The 22,472-nt window shown below is 36.9% G+C and overlaps 2 protein-coding genes across 2 annotated transcripts; one reads left to right on the forward strand and one right to left on the reverse strand.

The window, feature by feature from the left end:
• Positions 1 to 11: 11 nt before the first annotated feature.
• LOC124164175 (thioredoxin domain-containing protein 5 homolog) lies at positions 12 to 10,684 on the forward strand. Its single transcript, XM_046541378.1, has 8 exons — positions 12 to 275; positions 2,356 to 2,502; positions 2,577 to 2,685; positions 3,066 to 3,206; positions 4,700 to 4,855; positions 8,874 to 9,061; positions 9,481 to 9,613; positions 10,228 to 10,684. Exons 1-8 carry the CDS (start codon positions 112 to 114, stop codon positions 10,354 to 10,356), a joined length of 1,167 nt encoding a protein of 388 aa, XP_046397334.1. The 5' UTR covers positions 12 to 111; the 3' UTR covers positions 10,357 to 10,684.
• Positions 10,685 to 10,792: 108 nt separating this feature from the next.
• On the reverse strand, positions 10,793 to 21,342 carry LOC124164176 (protein N-lysine methyltransferase METTL21D-like). The gene is made up of 3 exons (XM_046541379.1): positions 20,931 to 21,342; positions 17,016 to 17,208; positions 10,793 to 11,422 (listed from the first exon to the last, which is right to left on the reverse strand). The coding sequence occupies exons 1-3, from the start codon at positions 21,215 to 21,217 to the stop codon at positions 11,192 to 11,194; spliced, it is 711 nt and encodes a 236-aa protein (XP_046397335.1). The 5' UTR covers positions 21,218 to 21,342; the 3' UTR covers positions 10,793 to 11,191.
• Between the last annotated feature and the right edge of the window lie 1,130 nt (positions 21,343 to 22,472).

Here is a 22,472-nt window from a genome sequence, read left to right on the forward strand (position 1 = left end):
TCACACCGGCACTGTGAGCTGTCCAAATTTACCGGAGGTGTTGGAATTTTAAGTTTTTTGAGATAGGGGCGTATTCGCGATAAAGAAGTGATAACGACTTAGCCAGCAATTATGTCTTCGTTCCGAGTAACTCTACGGGTAATTGCAGCGGCAATTATTCCTACTTTGGCTTGCCTAGCTCAAGATGATGGAGCCAACACGGTTCAGTACAGCATGGAGAATTTTTACGATGAAGTTGCCAAGAAAAACCATTTTGTCATGTTTTTCGCCCCTTGGTAAGCATGGTTTTTGCCAGCACATCTGTGCTCCTCATCAGGTGGTCTTTTATTATTAATCGATTCCTCGATGAATTCCTTCCCCTTTGTTAGTTGTTCACGTAAAATTTATTTGATATCGCGAAAATTATCAACTGTTTATGAATATTCACTTGATGTAATGGAATTTCATGTATAAGACTTACTTTATTTTATGTCGTGTTTCAATATTTTGTCTTATTTCGCGAGGTCCTGGTAAAGGTAATAGTAGTCGAAAAGCTATAAGTTGTATATGGGTGTTCTGTGGACATTGTAGACTTATCGCTTTTGCCCAAAGAAATAATTTTAAGAAGGTTGGAGTAGCTGGGGTGGATTATGAAACTTGTAAGTCCATATCACTAGTTAAAGTGATTTTGGACCTTGCATAGCGGGATAACGGAATGAAAAATTTCCAAACGAAGTGTAACTCCATTGAGTACGACGATGTCCCTTGTGGTATTCCCCTAGTAGTAGATGAGCCATTTGCTCCGTTTACGTTCTTATATATGAATAAATATCTTAGTATAAAGCACTATTACTGGTGACAGTCTTATCTGTACATTGATGTGAATATTTTCGAGAAATGTATTCCCTCAAAGTTGAGTGTGAAATGTATTTGCTCATTTGATGATAGTTTTATTGTTTAATTTTTAAAGGGGAGAACCAATATTAGTCACTGTCTGTCATAAATGAAGATAAATTTTGGATGGGAGATTTTTTCTATAGATTTGGCAAAAACGGCCCTCAGTTTTGAGTGCTGCCTCTCCACAATCAACGTGTTTCCATGAGTAGCACTCACTTTGTGATAATGTAGTTTTGTTTTTACGTTGAAAAGAGGGAATGTGTGAAGTGTGGCGACATTGGGGATTGAAAGGGGGGAAGGATGGGAGTGTTATCATTATCCTCATATCATTATTGATGGCTGTTAAAGGGAAAGGGTAGGGTGAAAGGTAGAATAGCTGAACCCATTCACCAACTCGTACCCTATCAACGTCGCATGTGGCTGCACACCTTTCTCTCTTTAGTCTCTTACTGGCCATGATGTACTTTTGCATATGACAAGATACCTGGCAAAAGTGCCCCCCCCCCCTCTTCCGTGCTTGCTGTATTATTAGACTTTTTTCTCCGTGACACTATTTTGCAGCTTTGATTTTAAGTGAATTCTCTAAATTCCCAGAACCAGCAAGCTTTCACCTTCAATGTGTTGCAGTATATTGGACCTCTTTCATTAATGAAGCCTCTAGGATATGCAGGGCAATATTATTGATTGTGGTCTTATGGGGAATTCTCAATTCATCTACTAGCTCAAGTACATTTTGCTGGTTGGGAGTATTCTATAATAGTAGTTTGTAGAGATGTTGTTGAGTGGGAAGACTGAATAGTTGCTTAGGTTCATAGACAGTTCCCAAGGAATATGAATCTTTCTTGATCCATTTCACCAATTTTATGTTAATCTCAGACCTGAAATCATAATTAAATAGAAAGAATTCTGTTGATAGAAAGGAAAGATAAATTGCAATGACCAAAAAAATCTACTCCATTCAGACATTCTCTGCTAAGTATAAATTAGAAAACGTGAAAGTTGCTGTCCACTTTTCATGAGTAATGAACCCCCCTCTAGGTCGTAGCTTGAGCTGTGTGAGAAGATAAGAGTTGTTCTGGTAGAGGAAGTGTAGCATTAATGAGGTTTAAATTAAACATTCCCATATAAAAGAGTTGAGTTTGAAAGAATTGTGAGCAAAAAGAGAATCATGCTTGAAGACGTAGTCACCCTAAACAGAGTCCCACGTAAATAGGTTGTTTTTATCAAAGGTGCACGTAAAGGGAGAGTTGCTACTCTTCAAAAATGCTATTTGTTCTACTACGTTCAGTTAGCTTAGTTGTACATTTATGGTGATTCCATGCCTGATATTGAAATTTATGTATTGAATGATTTGAAATTAGATCATTTTTGCATCATATGAAGCCTGTGCATTTAGGTATTAAGTATTATGGTGAAAGCAATTTGCATATGTTCATATATACCTGCAGTAATATTTTCCTCTAATTATGTTTTCTCTAGGTGTGGCCATTGCAAGAGACTGCATCCAACTTGGGATGACCTTGCAAAAATTTATAATGTTGAAGATGGTCTTGTTACAATTGGAAAAGTTGATTGCACAGTAGAAACAGAGCTCTGTGCAGAAAATGATGTGACAGCTTATCCAACGTAAGTGGCATGTAACAGAATGTGAATTTTAATATATAAGTAATTGCAGTGAGTGATTAAGAGTTTGCTTGCAGGTTGAAATTCTTCAAGGTTGGTGAGCCAGACAGCACCAAATTTAAAGGAGCTCGGGATTTGGACTCCTTGACTTCATTTGTAGAAGAGAAATTGGGAAAAAAAGCAGAGGTATGCTACATTTGTATGTTGAATGAGAGAATAGATGATTGCTATCTACTTATAGAACTTATCTTTAAAGTTCTCAAGTGCATCTCCTTGATGTGTAGTTTCTTTGGTTGAAAGATTAACTGTGGTGATGATCAATAATGGCCATTAGCAAAGACAGTGGCTCTAAATGTTTTTGATTTTATTAGTACATCTCTTAAGTTTTTGATTTTGTTGTTTAACCATGGAACCTCATGTTGTACTAAATTATAATAAGTAACTTATTAAAATTATACTGTCAGTTAATGTTCTTTAAACGCATCTACTCTAATGGCAAAAATTATTTGAAATAACAAAAAATTATTTAAAGTGAAATTTTTATTTGTCATGTATTTCAATTGTAGACTGAAGAGAGCAGTGAGGCTCCTAAAGTTCCAGCACCAGTGACCAATGTAGTTGAATTGACTGAGGATAGCTTTGGACAGCATGTTAAATCTGGGAAGCATTTTATAAAGTTTTTCGCTCCCTGGTGTGGACATTGCCAGGTTAGTTGAAAGACATAAAACCATCTAAAATCATTGTTATGAAGTTTGTATTACTTTTGCACCCATTATTGATAGCGGCTTCTGATATTGGGTTTATGGTTAAGTATTAAATTTATTATGTTTGAAGAAACTCCTCTGAGTCTCCCTAGCTGTGAATATGAATGCTGTATTGTGAATGTGTAGAGTAGTCTTGTCAATGCCAGAAGTCTTACCCAGCTGGTAGGTATCCCACTTTGTAATGACTGGATTCGTGGATAATGTCATTCAAATCTTTCATTAATTAACTCCTATAAGTTAGTTTAAGGCCAGATTATTAAAAAAATTAGCCATAAATATAAATAAAGAACTTAAAAAAAATTAGCTTCACAGCTTCAGGATGTCTGTATAAAAAAATTAATGAGTACTCAACCTTATCTGTGGTTTTTCTGCAGAACTTGCTCCAGACTGCCCACAAACAGTGTTGAAATTGAGTTCAGTTGTTTTTTAGCCATTTCCATATTTTCTCCATGTTGTTTTTGTATCCAGAGATTCTAAATTCTATGAATCGTAGTTTCAACTAACGTAAAAGGGATGGATTATGCATGGAAAAAAATGAGTATGACACGTAGCATTCAAAAGTTTTATGCTTAGCTTGAATCACATAATCATTTTTGTCATCCGTTTCAAGGGACAACTATATCGATTGCTCCAATGGCGGTGAAAAAGTAACCATCTTATGTAATCATTTTCCGATGACTCGAGGGATGGAAATCCCATCCTATTTTCCAAAATTTGGCACGCCCCTTTTTCTGTCCCTGAAACCATTGGTGCCACCATCCTTCAGCCAATCAGAATGCACAGCTGCCAAAAGTAATTGTAACACCACGTTTTAAATTGAATGACAGTTGTAAATAATGAAACGGGATGGAAAAAGGGGCAGTGGGAATAATTGTGTGTTTGTGTGTTTCAGTAAATTATGGGTCAAGAGCAATCACGCATTTGGCCCCTAAAAAACCCATTGCTTGAGCAATCATTCCAAGGGATGTGAAAAAAGATTGTGCGATTCAAGCTTAGTTTCTCTTTTATTTAATATTGACCCTAACCCATGCTAAGTTACATGTTAATTCAGCCAAGTTCCTCGCTATTCTATTGTATGAATGCTGCCATTGGCCTATGGGTTTTGGAATTTCACACTGCTTACTACAGTTAATTTATTGCTAACGGTTTTATAAACCAGCCTCCACTCCTGAAATCACAGGCTTATCATAAAACTTTTTCAGTGTAATGCAGTGTAATATAATTTAATAATAAAAGCAATTGTGAAATCAGAAACATTTTTTTAAATTAAATGCTAACTAAATCAGTACAATTTATTCAAATCGTTTCAAGGGATCTGCAAACTGATAAGAGACTTGTTAACCATATACTTGGCCGTAATAACTTGTGGAGTGCAGATTTATCATGTTAAATTTATTGATAAATGAGATTTTTACATGTGATTGTTATTTCTTTAGAGGCTGGCACCTACGTGGGATAAGTTGGCTGAAAGTTTGAGTCACGATGAAGGTGTGAGCATATCGAAGGTGGATTGTACTGAGCATCGTTCTGTTTGTGAAGATTTTGAGGTCAAAGGATACCCAACTATGCTGTGGATTGAGGATGGAAAAAAGGTGGGATGTAATAATTGGTCAGCATTCATTATTGTGAGGAATCAGTGGCTGCATAGCAAACAAACAATTATGCCTCTATATTTTATTAGTTGTCCTCATTACTTAGAAGTTGTTTTTTGCTGTATTGGATGTGCAGTGCAATGACTAGAGTTCAACAGAAGACATTTCCAGCTAGAATGCCAATAGGGTGGTTTCCTAATATTTTTTTGTTGCCTAAATCGAAAGATTATTACTCTTGGAGTATGTATTTCACGCTTTTAGATTTTTTAATGACGATATCTATTTTTCGCTATTAAGTGAAAAGTGAAAATTTTCAAGCGCGCGAAAACGTGACTGGTAAGTATGAATGCCGGGAAAAGGTCCATGTGACGTCGTTCTGGTTCCCGCTGCTGCAAGTGAGATGACCTTGGGGCAAGGCTCTGAGCGCTGATACAATGCAGGATGCTAGCAGGTAGAAGAGTACCATGCTAGCTGGTAGAGCTAGGCTTAAATAAGTATTATTAATACCTTATCAACCGGTATTTCTAAAACCAAATCATATGTATACAGTCGGATCCGGATTTAACGTCTTCGCATTTAACGTTTTTCCGCATTTAGCGTTTATTTTTTTGGGTCCCGATCCATTCCCTATTAGGACAATGTAAAAATTATTCGTATTTAGTGTTTCCGCATTTTGCGTTTTTCCGCATTTATGGTCGTAAAAATTTGTCCCGCTCAAGATTTTTTTGCCCGATTTGACGTTTTTTCATGACGGTTCATCCAAATCTTTGAATTTATTCTCATCAACAAGAACAGTCTCATGAAAGTTTACCAAGAGTCGATAGAATCTACCGGCGAACGCTTCTTCAACTGCTTTCTTCCGCGAGCGCAGCGCTGCGACCTTCAACTCGCAAGTTGGGTGATTTGTCTTCTCGTAACGTTTCGCTCCCCTCCTGATCCAAACACCAGACACTTTTTGTATCAGATCCGATCTAATGGAGCAAAGTCATCCCTTAATAACCTCGAACTACTTTATCCTTCACTTCTTAAACTTGACTTCGATGATACGTGACGACTGATGACACGAGTTATCCTCCGAGGGCCGCTACAATAATAGTTTTCTCGTTATGTTTTCAATTGATGGCTTATGCCCCTTTCAACTCTACTCCCTAAGGGCAGTCGATTATTAGCCCAATATTTTTTCAGTCGGCTACTTTCTCTTTTCAAAAGAGGAGGCCCAATATCAATTGTGCAGTTCACTAGAAGATTCTTTCTATAATCCATTCCAAGGTCAGTTTCCACGGAGGAACAGCGAAAGAATAGAGGAAGTGTTTCCCCTGTCATGACCTTGAGCGAGAGCATTCTTTCCCTACGGAACGACATTATTTTACATCGTAATTTAGATATCCCGGAGCCAATTTGTCGACATGCGGCTGGTTGATATCGCTGTCGATTCAAAGATATTTATCTGGTGCTAATTAATGTCAAAAGAGAATGACAATCGGAGTTTTGACGAACTATCACGGTCCATGACTCTAAATAAATCGCTCATGCTGGAAAAAAAATCACCGCATACTCATGGTAGAAGAGATAAGTGCGGAAAAATACGAAAATCCGGCAGGTATCCCTTGGTGGTTGACTTCAACATCATAACCCTGACGAAATTGCCAAACTCCAGAGGCACTGACAATTTTTCGGATAAAATCCAGTTCTGTTGAAGATTAAACCTTTTCACTTAACAGAGTTTAGCTAATCGTTATTCAAGGTCCAACCAAATTTTATCAAAAGCTGTCGAGAAACAAGGCGAGTCGGAGTCAAGGTGATCAGCGCGCCGCGTAAGCAACTTCTCCCGGCTCCATTCGACTTGCATAAGGCCGCGGATATATGACAAACGAATCTGGTGTTATCATCGAGTTGAATCACCATCGACTTGTACGCATACTAAAATAAGATTCTACTTTTTTGGATGACCTAGAAATCCAAAATGTGCGCATAGGAGGCTTTTTAAAGGCTCATAAATCCCTTGTTTCGCTGAGGCAACAGAAAATGTTAAGTTGGCAAAATTCCAGAAAACCTCCCTTTTACTAGATATTCGGTAGTTAAGAATTCGGGATTAGCGATCTTCTGCTGTCCCTTTATTTCACTCATTCGTCATGATTTTTCGAGTTCCTACTTACACCTTTTCTTGTTATATTACAAATGCTATAGTCACCTACATTTCACTTTTACGGAAATAATTCTAAATTTCATCGAGACCACTGAAATATGCATAAAAATGGAATCACTAATGTCCATAATAATAATCTGTGTGGGAATGCTTTTAAGTTGATGATAATTAGAATTTTCTTAAAATATTTCATTAAAACAGTTGTCATCCTCTCATTACTTATTTTTACTACCCATTTTTTTAGCTGATTCCTGAAAAGTATTATCCAACCTTCATAGGGCAGAGAACATTTCATAAAAATTTTTTGCTGCATTCAGCACCTTTTAGTTACTTAAAATAATATTTTTTATTCATAAAAAGCCATTCCAATCATTAAAGACCCTAAAACCTGAAAAAAATGGCAGGTCCTCATGTAGTGTTTTAAATTTTGTCCCCCCTGAAAAACCTTAAATCAGGATTCTACTGTATTATGAAAACACTAATGGTGGGTAACGAATCGCAATCAATGCCTTTCGTTTTCTTTGATGAAGGAAACTACCCTATTAGCTAAACTACCTTGGTAAAATTTTTCATTTGATATTTTTGGTTTCTGGCCAAATTTACTATTATTTACAAAGCTGATGTCAATACTTGGATGGTAAAATAACCTCATCTTACTGAATCCATTCTTGGTTATGTTATGTAAGTGGTTTCCAAAAGTTTCTTGACAAATTGAGTGGCGAAATGTAGCTGTCCATGGTTACGCAACATAAACATTTTGTTTGTTTGTAAACATATGTTGATATTAGGTAAACCTGTTTCCCATTCCCTATCTCTTTAAATCTATTTAGAAAAAAAACAAAGTAAATGTGACCTCATAGTTAGTAGGTCATCTACGTACTGTAACATTCTCCTTAATTTGAATAAACCATTTTTATTTTCAGATATTCTACAACCATATGATGGTTTTGTGAAAATTTTCAGTGTTCAACGCACACTGCAACCTTTGTTCCACAAACTTAGAAGGGATTTCTAGATCCATTTACCTGTCAAGTTCCTTTTAGCTCCTTCTGTCAGCATACAACTGCCAATTTCTTGCATAATCGTAACCAAGGCAGAGCTTGAGACAGAGTTTCCTTGAAACCATTAATACACATAAGCTTATTGGATCATAATACATCTGAAGAGGCATTGCATCATTACTATATTACTGGGTTTAATGGAAAAACATACCTGTAGAATTGCTTCATATCTCCATCCATAGCAATGCAGTTAAAATGATGGCTGTAATTAGAATGTTCACGCCAGTAGGAATTGTTCAATCACAGTTATAATTTAGAAATTCCAGAAGTAAGAAAACAACAGTAGCACACAGATAACACCACATCTTTATGATGCAATGGAACCATAGAAACCAGTGTGTTTATCAATTTGTTGCATTTTATTGATAGTGTTTTTTTTGCAATCCACCTGTGAGAAAATTCTAGTGCTAGTGACTCTGCTATAAAATTTGTTGTGAACTCATTTTGGGTACCCGTTTCATTTTTATTTTATTGAATTTTTAGAAAGTCTTAAAGTTTTTTCCTTGCTAAAAAACAATAATTTTAAGATAGAATTTGAAACTGGTCATTGTATGTGTTGTGCATTGTGAACCTTGTGATATAAAAATACAAAATCATGTGACTGGTTGGTTGTCTTAGTGTTAATTTTTTCAACCTAAGTTTATTTATGGAGTAGAGCTATTTCTTTTCCCTTTATTTCTCTGCCATGTCAGTGAGGCAAGAGTATCTTCCTGAAATTTTACCTTAAACAGTGGAAGTGTCAAGTATATGGTTGTAAGTTTTCCTTCTGGAATATGATGTTAAATAATAAATTCTAATCTTGTTGTGTCAGGTGGAGAAATACACTGGATCCCGCACTCACGAAGATTTGAAGGATTTTGTTACACGCATGATGGGACGGGGTGATGACAAGAAAGAGGCTGATGCAGAAACTCCGGATGTGATTGGCAACCTTCATGGTGGCAATTTTGAAAATGGCATTTCCAAAGGATTGGCATTTGTTAAGTTCTTTGCTCCATGGTAAGACATGTTTCTTCGAAGGAATTTTGTTTCCCTCTAACTGAATTGAACTTCTAGTTTAAGATTAATGTTGCATTTGTGATTAGCCATGTATGACAGTATATTTGAGTGAAATGGTAGTGCACATAACATTTGTACTCTCTTTTGTATGAAATGGGATACTTGTTTGAGTGAGTGTATGATTTTATTGAAGTTATTTTCTGATAGAGCTTTTGAATTGAAGATTTTTTGCCTAATTGTTCAACATTGGAGTTCTCTTTGGAGAAGTTCTCAGAGTTATATACACATTAAAGTTTTGTTTAGCTCTTTGTTTAAATCGATTCCCCCACTTGATGATATGTAATTATAGTATAATTTTATTATTTTTGAGGGCAAGCTAAATTTTTGTGGAATGTAAATCGAACGTGATATATTTCTAGGTGTGGTCACTGCAAGCGACTTGCACCAACATGGGACGAGTTGGGAAAGAAGTTTGTTGGAAGTGATTTGGTGAAAGTTTTCAGAGTGGACTGCACTTTGGAAAACAGCAAATCACTCTGCTCAAAGCAAGGGGTAAGCATTAAACCAACTCCATATATTTTTAGGGTCTCTGGTAATTATGCTATTATCATTCATGCTTAGGCTGGTGTTTCAGTTGCCCCTTGGTCAACTCTATATGGTATCCTTAGTTTCATGAATTATCACTTGAACACCTATGTGTTGATGTTTGTTCTGATACTTATTCTTTCCTAAGTGAGCATTGAATACCAGTGAATCCTGCCAAGAATCTAATCTTTCTATGCTTGAACCAATATTATGACCAATGAAGAACCAATTAATAGGCATAGGATTTTAAAGTTATTTCACACTCTCCCTCCCCTTCACCCTCGGGTTAAGGCAATAGTTTTCAGAATTAAGTAAATCCATCAATTGTTTATTCTGGATTAGGATTTGGAGTATGTTTATCTTAGGTCGTAAAGTAGATACGTAGACCAAATTGTTCATCCTGGTGGCTTTAGCTCTGAAATAAGCAGAGACAAAGAATGAAAAACCAATTATTTCAGATTTTTATTATTTCAGATTATTTTGATTGCAGATTTATGTGACGTAGATAGAAAGTAACATTAGAAGTACACTAATGTTACTTTTTTAATGTAATTTGTAATAAACTATTTTTTTCTTCTTAGGTGGATGGCTATCCTTCCCTTTTCTTGTACCACAATGGTAAAAAGGTCTCAGAGTATGATGGTGCTCGCAGCTTAGAAGATCTCTATGAATTTGTTGTGAAGAACTACCCATCACATGATGAGTTATGAAAGTGCCAGCTCAGAGCGATTTATTAATGTTGAAAAATTTACATCTTCAAAATGATCTCCTCACTTGGATTCTACGATGCTGTCTTTCAGTTTTATGAAGCAGAAGCATCAGAAGTAGATGCATGTATTCTGATCATGCCAAGGATTAAGACAGTGGGTGAATTTATGTGAATGCAGTCATTTATACATGTCAAGATAAACTTCATGTTTTATTCAAAACACTATTTTCTCTTCACATTCATGAACTTGTAGATTTGTCAACTATACCTACCCAGGTGAATCATGTGAAAATATGCCTGCTAATATTAAATGTCTGTTTGAAGAGGTTCTTTGACCTTCCAAGATTTATTTTGTCTACTCACAGAAATTATATTTTCTACTTGTTAATGAATTTTATTTGGTCCTGGAACAGTATTACTATTTTTTTCCAGATAAGATAAACAAAATTCCTTACCTTCATAAGCAATATTGAGATATAATGTTACTGCTCAAGTGGAATATTAGATATTTTAAAGTATGGATCAATGAGATAAGCAGGATACATTTATGAAATTGCATTTAATTTAACAGCCACTTCTGTCTAATGCTGAAAAAATGTGCTGACAATTTTTTCAAACTGTTGAAAACTTTACAAGTTTAAATACAATTTTGTTCACAAATTTTAAGTTTACTCATTTACAAAACAGATGTGCAATCTGGATTCATTGCACACATTACAATTAGACATTCCATAACTATCACTCATACAACCATTCAGCAAGTCCTTCTATTCCATTTTGATAGAAAAAGTTGTAATAGTATCAATAAGATACCAAAATAATTCTAAGAAAAGCAGTCAGCTCTCAAACCGTTTCCTTACACTGAGTAAAATTATATCAGGACTGGAAAACTGCGGATGTTGATCTTGGGCCGAAATCTGGGTCACGTGAAACTTTCCCTTAAGCAATTCAAGAAACTTTTCCCAAAAGTCCCTCTGTTTTTGTGAATCTCGAAGCTCCTGGCAAATAAGGACTTCGGTCTCTCTCCCACAAAGATCTTCCATTGTTTTTATCAGCGGCTCCAAAGACTAGCCAATGAAAGAAGAAAGAAATAATGAACTTAAAAATGATATATCAATGTCAAGTCACAGAAGCAATTTTATCTCCATAGTTCTAACTGTACACCTAATTTTAAATGACATGATGCTATTGCTGAAATTAAATCACGTTAAAAATATGAGAAACATTGATGATTTACAACTAGGGTACTTAATCACAATTGATTATAGAGTATCAAATTATATATATAAGATCATATATATTAATTATCATTTGGTCACTCCAATTAATTTAAATTAGTAATTTGTATGCACACTTCACTAAGCATGTGCAAGTAGTCAAAAATTTGAGTCAAGTAAATGGTACACAACTTAAGTGCTTCAAGTACTATTACAAGAGTTGAGTTGAATGGCTTCGGTAACAACTGCTGAGGCTAATATGTTCTGCAAAGTGTTGACATGTTGACAAAGGTCTATAATCAAACTCGTGTAAGAATCATTTGTATCCATGAATTGTTTAATTGCCTCGTTGTGGAAGTTTCAGCTGGCTTTATACATTACAGTCAACTACTATAAAGGCCGTTTTACACGATATATGGAATTGCGCAACGTTATGTACGTGCGAAGACGCAATCAAAATTGCATCGTGTAAAGCGGTGAATTGCTAGAACACATGCGAGAATGCGCAGATACGAAACGGCAAAATAGCCCTTGTTCTAATTTTGTTCATGCATTCGTGCAATTCCGTGCCATTTTAGAAATCAATGTAGCTCTAACCTGCACAATTCTGTGCCCCGTGTAAAACGGCCTTAACAGCCTATGTGGGCACAAAATATGTTTTCATCGGCAGCAGCGACACACCCTCTTCCAACCTGGCAGTGTATTTGGAGTGGGTCTGTCTCTACATCACTCATACTGCCTTATATGATGCATACCCTCCCCTATTTTCTTTACTCAAATGCTGAGCAAGTACATAAAAATTACATATGGAGTCAGAGTAGCATGGCTATGTATGTAGTCTCAAGATAAAATGATAAAAACAATAAAAGCCATTAGGTTGCCGATTGGCACAATCCTTTCAAATCCTAGCCTTGTAAATGTCTCGGCATCGGGCCTAAAATACTCGTGGCCCATTTGTTTCCTACAACAAGGAAAGGCAATACCTACATTTTGTAACGCTAAGTTCACTCCATCTCTCACTCTCGTTACTTCCCCTTCCCCATTAGCAAAACCCACCAGGCTCCTCGTAGAGCTACCTATGTCTTACCTATTTCCACTTGTCTAAGCTCTCCTAACCAGCTCATGTTTGGAACCCATTTGAATGCAATTATCACAATGGCACTGATTTCACAACGTTGGCTCCCAAAACAGGAGGTTGGTATGGTGCATTGGCATAACATTGTATGTATAGGTGAAGCTCAGTCGTTGACAGGAAGAGTTGGACTTTCTTTACTTTAAGTCTTTGGACAATGATTGGCTTTCTTTTGTTCACGATTTATTTTATCCTGACAATAATTAATTTAGCTTAAATTACGCACATGTTTTTGAGGGAGTTGGACCCATGTAAACAACAAATTGTGAAAAATGTAGACAACAATTTGGAAGGGGATCACAGGCCATCGCTTAGTACTTCTACGGATGGACAAGGTGCTGCTGGACAATCGGCTTAGCCTTAATAGTTTTAGGTTTTCTGACCCTCGATTCAATGTAAGCTGAAGTACTTCTAATACTGCTCAGTAGAAGAGAAGTTTAGGCCTAGAGCCTAGGCCTTATGTAGGTGCACAAAAGGTGTCAATCTCTTTGATTTGGGATTGATTTACCTCGTACACTTATAAAACAACTGCAAAATGCAATTTTTGAAAAAATAAATTTGCACTCTCCACTAGCTCTAAAACAAGTTTGTGCCACCATTTGCAGAGTAAACACGCTACATTATCAGCAGTTCCATAAAGAGATACGTATGTGCTTCTTTCCTGACCAATTGGCAACAACTGTAATCAGAACTAAGCGATTTTGTTGTATCCAGCTGCTGTCCTACCTTCCTTCAACACCTGGGTGAGGGGTATCAAGAGGGAACCCACGACATGAAACATTTCGGCCAGTTTGAAAGTTATACAGCACTATGGTTATACCATAGCTACCCAGCACTCAGTTTGAAAACACCATTGTGAGAGGTTGTGTTTTGCGGTTGGACTTTTTTTTATCGTGGTTCCAGCTTTAAATATCGAACGAACGAAAGGAATGCTAGTGATGCCGCTCATACCAGGGCAAGTGAATTCAGCTCGGAAGGATTTTATGCGAAAGACAGAGTATTACTGTGCAAAGTTTGCGATAAAAGATTTTAATTCAAAAGATGTGACACTTAGAGAACATCGGTAGTGATACACATAAATGTGCGAAAGAAAGGGGTCCCGCAAAAAGACAGCTATTATTTGAACACACAGTCACTCTGTCAAAGAAAGCGAAGGAGGAGCTTCTTGTTGCTCCTACTGAAGCATTTTTAAAAGCTTTATTTAGTGTAGAGAAACTTGACAATCCAAAAATTCTGGAATGGCTCTCGAAGTATACACATATAAGGTTGTGGGGATTTGCCGTTTGCCGGTCATATTCGTCAAGACTACATACTTAAGCCATTCATATACCTTCAACCAATAAAACTTTAAACATTTCCGTCATTTAGTTTCATCAGAAATCTTGTGCAATCGAAATGGTGATTAATGTTACGTAAAATGCTTAATAAAAGTATTAAGTATTCATGAAACCTGTACCATAAAATAATAAAACGCCTGTAAATGCAGAAAAATTGTAGCATTATAATAACACTGCCAAGATTTTCTATAACACCGAAATCACATGGTTTTAAAATGAATTTTAGCAAAAACCAAAACCATTTTCACGAACCTCTACTCATAATATGAACACCTTTTCCCGTAACGGTATTCAAGATCTGCCAGAAAGATGGGAAAAAGTTGTAGCTAGCGATAGAAAATACTTTGAATGATTCATTGGTAACAATTTTTTTACAATAAAGTTGTGATTTTATAAATGAAACAGCGAGACCTTAGTTTTGCGCCTATTATAATTTATACTTCATATTGCAAATGCACAATTATTGCCACAGTCTCGCATGCGGTTGCATACGGCCCAAAGGAACTGGAGATTTCGTCGCACTCGGACACACTTGCCATGGCTAGGCAATGTCAAACTGTATAGGAAGGGAATTGCAGAAATGAAGGCAGCAGGGGAAGTAAAAGTAGAGACAGCATGAGTCATAGCCTGCGTAGGCAAATTGCCAAAAGTCCTGGTTTCCTATATTCGCAGCTGCACAATGGGATGATCCCGGGCCCATTACCTTCACGGAAGCTCCGTGTTCATGTTATCTAAACACCATGGTGCGATATCGTGTTCAGGAATTAGGGCGTGCCGCAGAATTTTAATACTGGTCGACTTTCGTGATACGCGACTACGCGGCGTGGTGCCTGACAGTGTACTTTCCGACTTCGTGCAGCGGTTTTTGAGCATTCATGCAAGCCAATTTTCTGAATCCGTGATCTTGCAGACACGGGTGTGCGGTTTTCAGAAATCAGACATTACATAGAGCAGTAGGAATATGAGTAAAATCACATTATCGCCGCTAAAGAGATCGCGGTCGGGAAAAGATAGCTATGAATAATTACGGAAATCAATAAGCATAAATAACAATAAATTGTTAGATTTACATAATTTATGAAAATTACAGTAAAAGTTTGGATTATTCGTGCCACCTCTCCCCATCATTAGCCCAAATAATCAGGAGTATGCTGAATCAACAAAATACACCAAGTCAGTGGCACCTACAAGATAAAAATGAATTTAATACTGAACATTAACTGGCTTCAAACTAGCGAGTTATTTCTGCAAGTTACCTTGCGCGAGGAGTGGCTTCAGATGTACCTAGCGGGAATTTTCGTGACTTCTGCAGGACTCTGATAGAATTCTATTTTTGACAATAAGACGTAGCTAATTGCAACTAACTTCAGAAAGATTTACTGTTAACGTAAAATTTTATCTTAGTTCTATAAGGTAGTCGCACAAAATAGTTGCCAGTATAAATCCAGCTTTAAAAGGACTGAAGTACGTATTAACACTAAATTCAAGAAAAATCCACGGCAAAACATTTTGAAAATTCTACCATCAGAAAACACTTCAAAGCTGATAAATCAGATGAATGGACATCAACTCGTGCCACATTACCACAAAAATACAAAACATTGCCAACATAAAATAATAATCTTAATCGCAGTTTTATTTTATAGCTAGGCAGCTTACATCTGCTGACTAAATATTAAGAACACATGGACTGAAAACTTGCTTCAAATTACTCATATGTAAATACAATGGTATTACATTAGACTCGTAAATACGAGCAACGTTATTACGAATAAAATTGGTCCCGACGAAAAGGCCTATCTAATCTATAGTAAAAAGAAACGTTATTATGAAATTTTCGTTATTACGAACCTCCCAGCGGATTCAAAAAGAACTTTAAACAATATTGCGAAGCTCCACGAATAAGCAACGGCAAATAGGTGTATTTTCACTACGTTATATCCATTGTGCTATTTTTAAGTTCTCCTCGTGTACTGCGCCCAAGAGCGTGAATTGTGGTTCTTTTTTCAGTAGAAAATACTTCAGTATGCATACAACATCAAATAATATGCTTCATTTATGTGAAATCATGGCTACCGATTCATTAACGCTCGTAAATTGGACGTACAAATAGTCCTCTTCCTACGCACATTCGATTTACTAACTTTCAGAGATATGAACATTCAAAAAATTCAAGCATGCTCGAAATTTCGAATTTGTCGCCTTTCGAGTTGGGCGATGCGACGCGGTGTGGCGTAGAGGAACTCGCATTTTGGGCATAATCTGAACAAAGTATCGTAGAATCCGGTGTGCAGTCAGGAACTGTTCAGCGTTTCGCCCGTTCTTCCTTCCCGCGAACGGCGGCTTTTTTCGGCTCCAGCTGCGTCGCACGCCTAGCTAGATCAGTTCGTCACAATCGCGAGTTAACGCATAATGTGATTCAGTGTTGCATTCTGCAGGATAAACGCACTACTCGATGCCTTTCATAAGTTTCTCAACTAACTAGCAAGGTCTCGGAACGCATCTTGTTCGTATATAGAGAACTTACTGTATTCGGGAAGATATCAACCCTGGATTGAGTCATGCCGTATTCTTCTATTGAGAAAAACGACTGTACTTCTTTTTATATATTTGCGCGTAATTTAATCGCGTATATTATACGCATGACCCTAAAGCTATTTCGCAGTGCGACTACAAGTTCGGGAGATTGAAGATACTAAAATTTTGACTAACTACGTTTTTTCGACTATTCCTAAAAGAAACGTTCACATTAACTCCGTTATTACGGACCTGCGGTTTTTCGGTCCCGTGAACTTCGTAACAACGAGAGTCCACTGTAACTGGAGCAAAAATATACATTCAGCCCATTTACAATTTACAAAATAAATACCATCACAATAAAAATTAGATGCCTCGATATAACAATATCAAAATAATACATATTCATCTTTTACTAAGCATTGTAGTTCTTATGGAAAGGCAAAATTTGACTGACCTGCTCATAGTACACACAATCCGCCACAAGTATTAAATCAGGAGTTGGCCAGTCTGAAGTGCTATCTTTACCCCAGGTTAATTCCTTGGCCACAATTCTACCTCCATTAGCATCCCATACAAAGCGATTCACATCAATGTTCGCCCATAACATTGACATGACCTCTGGTAGATCAGTTACCACAACATCAGCCCTAGAACACAAGGAAAAGGAATAAAAATATTTACAAAGCCTGCAGTAACATGATGTCAAAAAGAGCATTGTTGCACTCTTTCTTCATTTATACCTTTACGCTTTGGAAAATTAATGAAAGTCTTGGTAATAAAATATGACAGCTAAAGGTAAAACAAAATTTCAGTATAGAATCAATGTTTACTGGACTTGTAGACATGGTGTCAATTAGAATGGAGATAAAATGTAAGACTTTTTTCCAAGAAAGGTTTAAAAACTGGGTGCCAAAGATATCAATTGTTTCATGTACCAATAGGAGGATATGGTGTTATACATTCATTCAATTGGAATCAACTTAATTTGTTGTCACTAAATACTGAAGGAGGTAAAACTAACAGAGAATTGATTGAAAGAAGATTTCATTAACATAGTTTTATTTCTCCAACTCAATTGATATTACATTCATATGTAAATTTCAATTATTTATTCATCCTAATTTTAAAGCACCAATTCTAACACACACACTTGGTAACAAGATAAGACTGGAGGCCCTGCAGAGACGTTTTATTCGTCTGGTTGGTGTACGAATGGGTTTCGGCTACATGGATGTTCCTGTGGAAGACCTATCCAGGGATTTCAATCTTCCACCTCTTGCCTTGCGGCGTGATGTAGTCCTGCTAGTTAAAGTTATTAATGGCTACGTAAACTGTTCGTATCTCCTAGCTGAAATTGACTTCAGAATCCCAACTACTACAAGATCCCGTGACATTTTGAGCCGCAGATACCACGCAACCAACTTCGACTTCAAGAGTCCTTTTGCAAGATTTACCCACCTTGGAAATCAAGTTGCGTCCGAATGCGACCTCTTTTTTGAGAGCCTCCATTAAATCTACAGGCGGGCCTTCCCTTCTCCTGGTTCCTTGATATGCCGTCTATCTCTTGTTCACTTTACTTTGTCTAACCTTCTTCGTTGTCACTCTCCCCTTTGTAATTTTACTAACATTATACAATCTTATGTTTTCATATACCACTGTATATTATCTGCAAATTGGCTGTTGCCATTGAAAATAAATAAATAAATTCTAACAATGAGATAAATATGAAGGATACTACTGATCAGGGTCGCTGCGACTACTAGTCTTATTTTCCAAGCATTACACCTGATAAAAATATTTCTTGACATTAAGTTAGTCATAACTAATGTAAACTAGTCTTCAGAAACCCTTAAAGAAAATTAACAGAATTTGACGGATGTTCCTGAAGTGTCCTGACATGTTTCATTGCCTCTTATTTCTGAGGTTACTCATTGCCTTAGGCCTAATTTAATGATTAGAGCTAACAAGGGTAGTTCCCTCAAGGGCAAAAATATAAGGGAAGGGGCTCAGGCTCCCTCCAAAATAAGGATCTACATATACTGCTGAAGTAAATACATGAAAATTAATGTTGATCATCAACTGCCAGGGCACTAAATTGAAGTCATTGACAATGTATGCCAATTCCAACTCAGATGGTGAGCTGCAATGGACAATGAGAGAGTGGAGAGGTTCTCCTCCATCCCATAAGCCTTTTTATGTGTACTTGGAAAAGAAACCTGCAGCAATGTACCTAAAAATAGTCAATCCTCAGAAAATTCAGGTGCAACGATACAGTGGAATGAAGGGGTTAACAAAACATGTCTGTAACTACGCTATAAAAAACACAGTGCCCAAAATTTAATAATAATTATAACTAAAGCCTCATAAGCAAAAATAAGCCATTTGTTATACAAATAATACTAATGGTATGTCATAAGCAATGTTATGTTTAAATTAAAATTTCTTGTAAACAGCATGAAACACGCGTGTTTTTTTATTTATTTAATGCCCTGCACTTTCCTCTACACAATTGAACGAGTGAAATAATATGTAATAATCGATAAAACAACTAACAACAAATGTCATCCAGCACTGCAACCATGGGCAGAGTGTAGAATTTATGTAGTGTGTATATTTAGTGTAGTTTATGGTCTATGGATTATCACCCCAGTGAAACAAGGGGGTTCCCAGGGCCCTCCCCTGGAAAATGTTTTTAATTTTTTATTTAAAATTTTGATGTTTTCATTTGCATTTCACTTAAATGTACACGTTTCGCAATTTTTCGGGCAAATTACCATTTAAAATGGGAGGGGCAGGCTTCCCCTTGCCCCCCAAAACTCCGCTCATGACTGAAACCAGTCCGCGGGAACCCACGCCGCATCGCGAGTTCCGCACGACCATTAACTATAATTTTTTATGCGACTGAAATCAATTGAATCGTTACAACATTTACTAAAAAAAAAGATAAAAAATATTGGCTTTATTCTTCATTAACAGCAATCACGTTGGAGATAGTAAATTGAATGGTGTCAAGATTAACACAAGACAGGATTGTCCACAGTTCAAAAAGAGACTATCTGAATAAAAATGCATAACAATAACATCAGGGTATTAAAATGAGTGCTCATTTTTACAAAATGTTTTGATGACACCTAATACCTTAATACAGAACGTACTGCCAGCCACTTCACGAATTAGACACGTTATGCAAGAATTATTATCAGGACGTCTAAAGAGATATCCAATTTCATTATTCTTTGACTTTTTACGACTTTAACCATCAAAAATGATAAATAAAAACATCTAAAGGGATCCGTGTGAATGGATTATTTAAATTTTGACAAGCTCACAACAAGAATATTTCAAACGCTACCATCATGTGAAGAAATCATCACTTATATTGTAACAGATAGAGACAAGCAACATCTGAATACGTAAGTGAATATCAACTGTAATCATTGCGCAGTCAGGGTCAGGAGCGCTGCTAGGAATTAAGGATGGGGGGGTTTAGTTGCAACCAATACCAGGGTGTGTGGGGGTATGGAATACCCACCAGGATAAACGGTAGGTGCGAGATTAATAAAATGCGGAATTTTAAGATAAACGGTTCAAAATGGTGAGTTTATGGCTTTCTGAGGGATATTTTATTAATTCTTAAACTATTCTATTAGTCAGGGGCGGATCCAGGATTTTTTTCTGGGAGGGGCACAAGCAAGGCCGTATCCAGGATTTTGTTCTGGGTGGGGCACAAGGATACCTCGTAATACAAAACGAACGCAATGATAATGGGACCGTATTAAAAATCATGCATATTTTTGAGGGTCTGGGGGGGGCACGTGCCCCCGTGCCCCCCCCCTGGATCCGCTTATGCTATTAGTAATATCAATTTCGACTTAAACAGTCCTCTTGCAAGATTTACCCGCCTTGGAAATCAAGTAGCGTCCGAATGCGACCTCTTTCTTGACAGCCTCCATAAAGCCGCAGACGGGCCTCCATTCTCCTGGTTCTTTGACATGTCGTTCTCTTGTTCTTGTTTCTCTTGTTCACTTTACTTTGCCTAACCTTCTTCGTTGTCACACTCCCCTCTGATATTTTACAAACTTTATACCATCTTATGTTTCATATACCACTTTATATTATTACTGTATATTATCACTGTGTATTATTACTGTATATTATTGTAAATTATTGAATTACTTATCGTAAATTATTGTATTACTATTGTAAATTGGCTGCTGCCGTTGGAAAATAAATTAAATAAATGAAATGAAATATATATCAATCCAATTAAGTAAAATGGATTAAAATTAATATTTTCTCTCAGCTCTGGGGGGGGGGGGGATTTTAACCCCCTCGCTGTGCCACTATAGTCTGGGTAATTTTTTCTCACCCGAAGGATGCAGCCGTGAGTCCGGCGCCTCCAATACCAGCTCCAAGTTCCACCACGGTTTTCTCTTTCAGCCATTCCTTATTATCCTTTCGCTGTATAAGAGTCTCAAGATACTTTGCAAGGACCACTGACGCATCCCACACGACACAACTTGTATCACCAACTTCTTTCTGGATTAACTTCAAAGGGCCAAATATCCCTTCAAGATCTAAGACTCGAGTAAAAAAACGCGTATTTGACTCCACCATAGTCATAGACTTCACGCTTTCATTCACACAGTCAACCATAATTATTTGTGTTTTACTTCCCTTTAAAATCCACAAAAAAGCCGAAAACTATCGAATCACATAAAAATGCAAATTGACGTTGAAATTTGACGCGTAGCGCTAGTCATTGATATGTTTTCGAACTTATCGCACTTCAACTATTCCGCGAAACGAACGAAAACTTCGGGCGGGCCATATGCAAGAACCAAGGCAAGAACGGCAAGAACCCTACGTCCTACGTGTTGGGTAGTGTTGGGTTCTTGGCCAAGTGCATGAACATGTATGTATGTTCGTGGCTAAGTGTATAAAATCGAGGAAGCCAATTGTATAAACTCCTCTCTGATAAAATGCATCGAAATCTCTTCAAATCGTCAAACCATTACGTATCGTTATCTTTTAACCGAAAAGTGGTAATATTTCCCGTTTAATACGCGTCATTTCTAATTATTTTCCTTGTAAGATTCAGTCAGGTAAAAAGCTATCAAAAATAGACGTTTGTCTATGTGTGGATGGCTCGGATTTCTTTTATATTATGCTCAAGTTTCTTGTTTGAATTTTATGATAGGACCAGTTTAACTGAGCCAGCTATTTCAGAGTGAATGAGATGATAATGCAGATGAAAAGCAGCTTTACTCTGTGTGTAGTTTTCGTGTTTGCATGAGGACCTGCAAGGATGGAAGACTGCAGTCTCCTCGAGGAAACGTTACGCCGTCCTCATAGCCTGAGCAAAATTAAAAAATGTTTCGGATTAGGTGCCCTTTGGTAAGCATATGGATCTCTGTATTTTGATTCCTGGAAGTGGAATCCCTTTTCTTAGAATTTATGGCTGCTGGGTGAACATTATTAATTTAAAAATAACCGTGTTTACGGTGAGATTCGTAGCAATATATGTTACTTTCAGTTTACAGGGGGTAGGTCAATAAATAATACAGTCCTCTGCGGCCGAAATTTCGCTGTTAGAGCATCCTTGGATCTTTAGATTATAGGTATGCTTCCTATGTAACTATTAAAAAACAAGAGCTCTGGAAATTAAGCGCGACCAAGAATTAAGTCTCTGAGTAGTTTGACCAGTTCTCCCCCATGAGGGCTGGTAGTATCCATCGTATGTTGGAGGCGATTTCTAATCTGACCTTTGCCCAAATTAAGTTGCCAGACAAAAATGGAAAAGAAATGGAACGAATTGGGAAAGCGGTTATAAAAATGACGCATTAATCACTGCAAGGTAACGACTTGCACTTTTGGGCGTAAATTAAATTTTTAATCCAGAAAAATAAGA

Source organism: Ischnura elegans, chromosome 8 (assembly GCF_921293095.1).
Source record: "Ischnura elegans chromosome 8, ioIscEleg1.1, whole genome shotgun sequence".
Lineage (NCBI taxonomy): Eukaryota > Metazoa > Arthropoda > Insecta > Odonata > Coenagrionidae > Ischnura > Ischnura elegans.

Excerpts from the sequence above, each read along its gene's own strand:
- LOC124164175 (XM_046541378.1), top strand. The coding sequence starts at position 112 with ATGTCTTCGTTCCGAGTAACTCTACGGGTAATTGCAGCGGCAATTATT. Across the intron at positions 276-2,355 it reads GTCATGTTTTTCGCCCCTTG|GTGTGGCCATTGCAAGAGAC; the intron begins GTAAGCATGGTT and ends TGTTTTCTCTAG. Across the intron at positions 2,503-2,576 it reads GATGTGACAGCTTATCCAAC|GTTGAAATTCTTCAAGGTTG; the intron begins GTAAGTGGCATG and ends GTTTGCTTGCAG.
- LOC124164176 (XM_046541379.1), bottom strand. The coding sequence starts at position 21,217 with ATGGTTGACTGTGTGAATGAAAGCGTGAAGTCTATGACTATGGTGGAG. Across the intron at positions 17,209-20,930 it reads CTCACGGCTGCATCCTTCGG|GGCTGATGTTGTGGTAACTG; the intron begins GTGAGAAAAAAT and ends CTTGTGTTCTAG. Across the intron at positions 11,423-17,015 it reads ATTGTGTGTACTATGAGCAG|TCTTTGGAGCCGCTGATAAA; the intron begins GTCAGTCAAATT and ends TTCATTGGCTAG.